Genomic DNA, 6,273 nt, shown 5'->3' with positions numbered 1-6,273 from the left:
AAGTTTTTTGTTTTTTATTTATGATTGTACCTATATTTGAAAAACAAAAAAAAATAAAAAAAATTTAAAAAAAACAATGGAAAGATTATAAACAAGGTAAAAAAAAATGTTGAAAAAAAAATAAAAAAAGACAGTCATGCTGAGCCAGTACCTGCCATTTTATACCTTCAATAGTGCCGTTAGCACGATATAAAACACACCTATGTTTAATTATGTCGCACACCCACTGAAAATTAAAGTTTTAAAACAGTCTCTACCAAAAACCCTGAAACATAGGCTAAACAATTACATTTAGATAGAGATAAAACGACGTGAAATTATGCAACAAACACCGAATGAAAACAATTTTTATTTTTTTTTTATTTTAACTCCTACCAGCCCTGGGGCACTTTCCGTTTTTGCGTTTTTGTTTTTTTGTTTTTTGCTCCCCTTCTTCCGAGAGCCGTAACTTTTTTATTTTTCCGTCAATCTTGCCATATGAGGGCAAAAGTTGTACTTTTAAATTAAACCATAAATTTTACCATATGGTGTACTGGAAAACAGCAAAAAAATTCCAAATGCGGAAAAATTGCAAAAAAAGTGTGATGGCACAATAGTTTTTGGGATGTTTTATTCACGTTGTTCACTATATGGTAAAACGAATGTGTGGGTGTGATGCCTGAAGTCGGTGCGAGTTTGTAGACACCAAACATGTATAGGTTTACTTGTATCTAAGGGGTTAAAAAAAATTCACAAGTTTGTCCAATAAAAGTGGCGCACGTTTTGCGTCATTTTCCGAAACACGTAGCGTTCATATTTTTTGGGATCTATGGCTCCGTCACTGCTTATTTTTTGCGTCTCGAGCTGACGTTTCTAATGGTACCATTTTTGCGCAGATGCTACGTTTTGATCGCCTGTTATTGCATTTTGCGTAAAACTTGCGGCGACCAAAAAACGTAATTTTGGCGTTTGGAATTTTTTTGCCGCTACGCCGTTTACCAATCAGATTCATTGATTTTATATTTTGATAGATCGGGCATTTCTGAATGCGGCGATACCAAATATGTGTATATTTATTTATTTTTTAACCCTTTAATTTTCAATGGGGGGAAAGCGGGGTGATTTGAACTTTTAGGTTTTTTTTTGTTTTTTTTACTTTTTAAAACTTTTTTTTTTACTTTTTTTTTATTTTACTAGTCCCCCTAGGTGGCTATAGCGATCAGCAATCCGATCGCTCTTATCTATCTGCTGATCACAGCTATACAGCTGTAAACAGCAGATTCAGTCACTCTTTTTCTCTCTGCTCCGTGCCGAGGGAAAACGAAAGTGAAACATCATAGCTGCAGGCGTCATCACATGACCCTGTGCTATGATGGCAACCACCGATAGTCACGTGATCACGCACGTGACTCCCGGTGGGGGCGGCGGTAAGTAAAAAACATGGCCGCGCGCATATAAATCTTGCTGCCAGACTTTGGCAGCAAGATTTAAGGGGTTAATGGCCGCGGGTCGAAGCGATTCCACCCGCGGCTAGCAGGCACACATGTCAGCTGTTGAAAACAGCTGATATGTGTGCCGACCGCCGCCGCCTGCCTGTGGCAGGGGGCGGGGCTTAACGGGACACGCTCCATGACGGATATATCCGTCCATGGTCGTGAAGGGGTTAAAAAAGGAGAATAAACTCTTTATTGACCAAAAAAACATACAAAGTGGGGGAGGGGTTGTGGTTGTGAGGGGGTATGGGGGCCGAAGGTGGGTGGATGGGCGGTGGGGCGAGGGGGGCAAGGGTGGGGGGGTGTATAGAAAGGTTGTCGGCTTTACTCACCAAGGCAGTCCCTCGTTCAGCCACGAGCTGGGTCCGTCCACAAAATTATGGAGTCTTTTGCGGGATCCAGGCAGAGGTTCAGCCACGAATTTTGTAGATGTGGGTCTGTGTCTAAATCCAGGAAGCTTGGTCTGTTTTTTTAAAAAAAAAAGGAGAATAAACTGTTTATTGACCAAAAAAAACATACAAAGAGGGGGAGGGGTTGTAGTTGTGAGGGGGTGTGGGGGCCGAGGGTGGGTGGATGGGCGGTGGGGCGAGGGGGGCAAGGGTGGGGGGGTGTATAGAAAGGTTGTCGGCTTTACTCACCAAGGCAATCCCTCGTTCAGCCACGAGCTGGGTCCGTCCACAAAATGATGGAGTCTTTTGCGGGGTCCAGGCAGGGGTTCAGCCACGAATTTTGTAGGTCTGGATCCAGGGAGCTTTGTCTTCTTGCTGCTGCTTCTTTGGCACCTTCTGAAGATTCTGGGAGCATTGCCTGCCTCTGAGATTGTACTTCTATTTATACCCCATCACAAATTGGGAGCAAACAAGATAATTGCGATGGCAAACAAACAATGACGGATTCCGTTAACTGATTCCGCCGCTTAACGCAGAGCGCAGGAATCCGCCACCATAGAAAATCATTAGACACCTTGGCAGATTCCAACGGAATCCATCACGGTGCGCTATTTTAACGATCACAAAAACGTTGCATGCTGCGTTCAATCCGCTCGACGCAGCGTCAAAATAACGACGCTGCGTCGTCTAGTGGATGCAATGCAGACACTTGTGTTACAGTGCGTCGTCCATACATGTCTATGGTGAATAGCGCAGTGCGTTAACGGACTGCGCTATTCACCATAGTGACGGACTCCGCTGAACGCAAGTGTGAAAGTAGCCTCAGTTTTTTGGTGTTTTTTGTATGTTATTTTGCTCTGTTGCAAGTTGGGGGCGCAGCCCTCCTAATACTGAGACTGAACAACTAATTGCGTCTCACTTTGCTGTGTATTTAATCTGGGACACAGCTGACCACTTGCCACCATTCATATTGGAGTTTTGACTTGACACAAGTCAGGTATTGATAATGTTTTTAACTTTAGTAGGTTAAGGACTGTCTCAGATGGGTACACCGTGACGAGGTGGGACAGCTTTTTACCTTTTTGCAAAAATGTATATACTAAGTACCCTGTTATTAAGCACTTACAATTTATTTATTTATAGTCAGGGTATTTTTCATACAATTTTTCTCTTTGTTTTTTTTCAGTATAACACAAAATCTGAGGAGTCACATATTTATACACAACAGGACATAGAATAGTGCAGTAAATAAGACAAATGATGTGAAGCAGAACTATCAGTATGGGAAGGGGACAATCAGTTGTGGCAGTAAATATTGCAGCAGTTCATAGATAAGGAGTGTGAAAGTCTTATTGACCTCTGATTGAGGTCTGGTCCAGAGTTGTGATGCCCCCAGATTCTCTGAGGAGCACATTGATGAAAAAAGACATAAATCCAAGTGACCCCTTCATTCCTGCTCTGAATGTGTCACCGGTCATCATACGTTTGTGTCCCAGACTCTTCTGTCTCTCTGGGTTTTGAAGTTTCCTTTCAATACCAGCAATTTCATGTCCATGATGCTGTGGTCTGGGTTACAAAAAAGAGAAAACAAACAGATTACAAGAGCCACCAGAATATCAAGAAACCATCACCTGCATTATAAAACTAAAGAAGAAAACAACTGGGTACCTCTTGTGATCACCTACAATCCAAATCTGGAGGTGTTAAGAGGAGCTGCACGCAAACTACAACCATTACTGCAAAAAGATGCCTGATTAAAGGGAACCTGTCTCCAGATTTGGTGACCATAAGCTGCGGCCACCCCCAGTGGGCTTTTATATATAGCATTTTAGCATGCTGTATATAAGAGCCCAGAACGCTGTGTAGAACGTAAAAATCACTTTATAATACTCACCTAATGGGCGGTGCGGTGCAGACCGGTCAGATAGGTGTCTCTGTTCTCCGGTACCGGCGCCTCGTCTTTCAGCCATTTTTGTCCTCCTTCTTCTGAAGCCTGGGTGCATGACGGATCCTATGTCATCAACAATAGCCATCATTGAGGTCCTGTTCAGGGCAAATCAAAGTGCGCCTGCTAGTATGCATGTGGTAGGATGCATCATGCACCCAGGCTTCAGAAGAAGGAGGACAAAGATGGCCAAACGAGAAGGCAACCTTCCCAGAGAACGGAGACGCCCATCTGTCTGGTCTGTAACACAACGCCCATTTAGCTGAGTATTATAAAGTGATTTTTACATTCTACACAGCAGCCTGGGCTCTTATATACAGCATGTTAGAATCTTCTATATAAGACCATTACTGGTCGTGGCCGCAGCTTATAAGATGCCAAATCTAGTGACAGGTTCCTTTAAAATCTATTTTTCCAGACCCCCCACTCCTGTGTTATAGACAGCCCACGAATCCAAGAAGCATCATTGTCAGAAGCTCCCTGTCCTCTCCAACACCAACAGGAACATTTCCCTGCAACCAGAAAAAATGTAACACCGGTCCATTTATACTGACAATGGGCAAGATAAAGATTCCCAGATCACATCAGGACTACAAGATCACAGGGACCTTCAGCAGCACCACAACTAATGTGGTGTACTTAATTATATGTACCAAATATCCAACTGGGGGTCTGTACGTAGGGGAGACAGGACAACAGCTCAGGACAAGGATGAATTCTCACCGCCACACAATCAGAGAAAAAAGGATTAATCTACCTGTGGCCAAATATTTCTGTAACCCAGATCACAGCATCATGGACATGAAGTTGCTGGTATTGAAAGGAAACTTCAAATCCTAGAGAGACAGAAGGGTTTGGGAAAACGTATGATGACCGGTGACACATTCAGAGCAGGAATGAAAGTGTCACATGGATTTATGTCTTTTTACATCAATTAAGAAATGTGCTCCTCAGAGCATCTGGGGGCATCACAACTCTGGACCAGATCTCAATCAGAGGTCAATAAGACTTTCACACTACTTATCTATGAACAGCTGCAATATTTACTGCCACAACTGATTGTCCCCTTGCCATACTGATCGTTCTGCTTCACATAACTTGTCTTATTTACTGCACTATTCTATGTCCTGTTGTGTATAAATATGTGACTCTTCAGATTTTGTGTTATACTGAGACTGATGAAGAGACCTGAGTAGTCTCGAAAGCTGCTATTATTACCATCTATTACCACTCGAGAGGAGTGCCGCTCGAGTCCCCAGATCCGGCCCACTGCTCGAGCCACCAAGCAGCAGCAACGCCGGACCCGAGCGTGGTGAGCGCAGCGCCTTGCCGCCCGCGACATGTGGTGACTAGAGATGAGCGGAAATTGAGCAGCTGATGCAGCTGAACTTTTTTAAAGATCGGTTTTGGACCTGAACTTCATTTGGAGTCATTAATTGGGCAGTTCGCGTCTCCAACCACATGCAGCCATAAAGATATCACTTCCAGGGGAGGGCATGTTTTTCCCATTTTTTTGGTTTGTGCACACTACATCTGATCACGCTGTTGTTATCCCCAGTGCGAGCCGATCAAACACTGCAAGCGTTTCACACCGGGCTGAGCACCGAGCGTACCCGAGCACAGCAACGCTCACGAGAGTGGTTTGCATTCGTAAAGCATCTGATCTCCAAACTCAAACTTACAAACTTAGTTTTCTTGCGAAAGTCTGAGTTCGTACTGAAAACCAAAGTTCAGTTTCACTCATATGTAGTGGTGAAAAAAAAGTCACTTTTGTAAAAAAAAAAAAAAAAATGTTTCTGACAACTGTAACATTATTTTTTCAGCAATGGAATTGAGTGAGGGCTTGTTTTTTTCTTGATGAGTGACATTTTCATTGATACCATTCTAGGTTCCATATAAATAATCTGATCACTTTTCATTGTATTAATATGGCTATAAAATGATATCTCACCTCCCTTATCTCCATTAATTTTCCATATCGGCTCATCTTCTTCCCAGTCAGGTCTTTATAATATCGGATCCTCTCAATGGAGATCTTCTATAGAAGAGAATTCTCCTGATTGCCCCGTGAAGGATGGATATGGACAGGGACAAGATGGCGGAGAGGATATTACACCTCACCCTAGAGATCCTCTTCCGGCTTACTGGAGAGGTGAGAGATTCTGATGGCGTCACATTACATCATTCTTATCTATGGGAATAACAGATGGACAGAACTGGAGAGGTGAGGACTCTGGAAATGTCTGGAGTGAGATTTATTACTGTGTCTCTCCATAACCAGGATTACACAGTAGTGAAGAAGACCTCTAGTGAGCGCTGTCAGGCCCCTGTGTCTGAGGGATGGGGAAGACCCCTGAGCCCAATCACGGGGCCTCCACCTCACCCCCCGATACATGAGGACATCAATGACCAGAAGTTCCTAGAACTCACCTACAAGATGATTGAGCTGCTGACTGGAGAGGTGACA

General features: G+C 43.5%; 1 protein-coding gene across 1 annotated transcript in view; it reads left to right on the top strand.

Moving 5' to 3' along the window:
• The first annotated feature begins 6,012 nt into the window (after positions 1-6,012).
• Positions 6,013-6,273, top strand: part of LOC142258917 (uncharacterized) — a 199,684-nt gene continuing 199,423 nt past the window's right edge. The window contains exon 1 of the mRNA XM_075331474.1: positions 6,013-6,267. Within this exon, the coding sequence (XP_075187589.1) occupies positions 6,013-6,267 (255 nt within the window). The remainder of the gene's footprint in view (positions 6,268-6,273) is intronic.

The sequence above is a fragment of the Anomaloglossus baeobatrachus genome (assembly GCF_048569485.1).
Source record: "Anomaloglossus baeobatrachus isolate aAnoBae1 chromosome 5 unlocalized genomic scaffold, aAnoBae1.hap1 SUPER_5_unloc_18, whole genome shotgun sequence".
In the NCBI taxonomy this organism is placed as follows: Eukaryota; Metazoa; Chordata; class Amphibia; order Anura; family Aromobatidae; genus Anomaloglossus; species Anomaloglossus baeobatrachus.
Note: the sequence above shows the minus strand (reverse complement) of the source record. Positions and strands in the feature narration are given on the sequence as shown.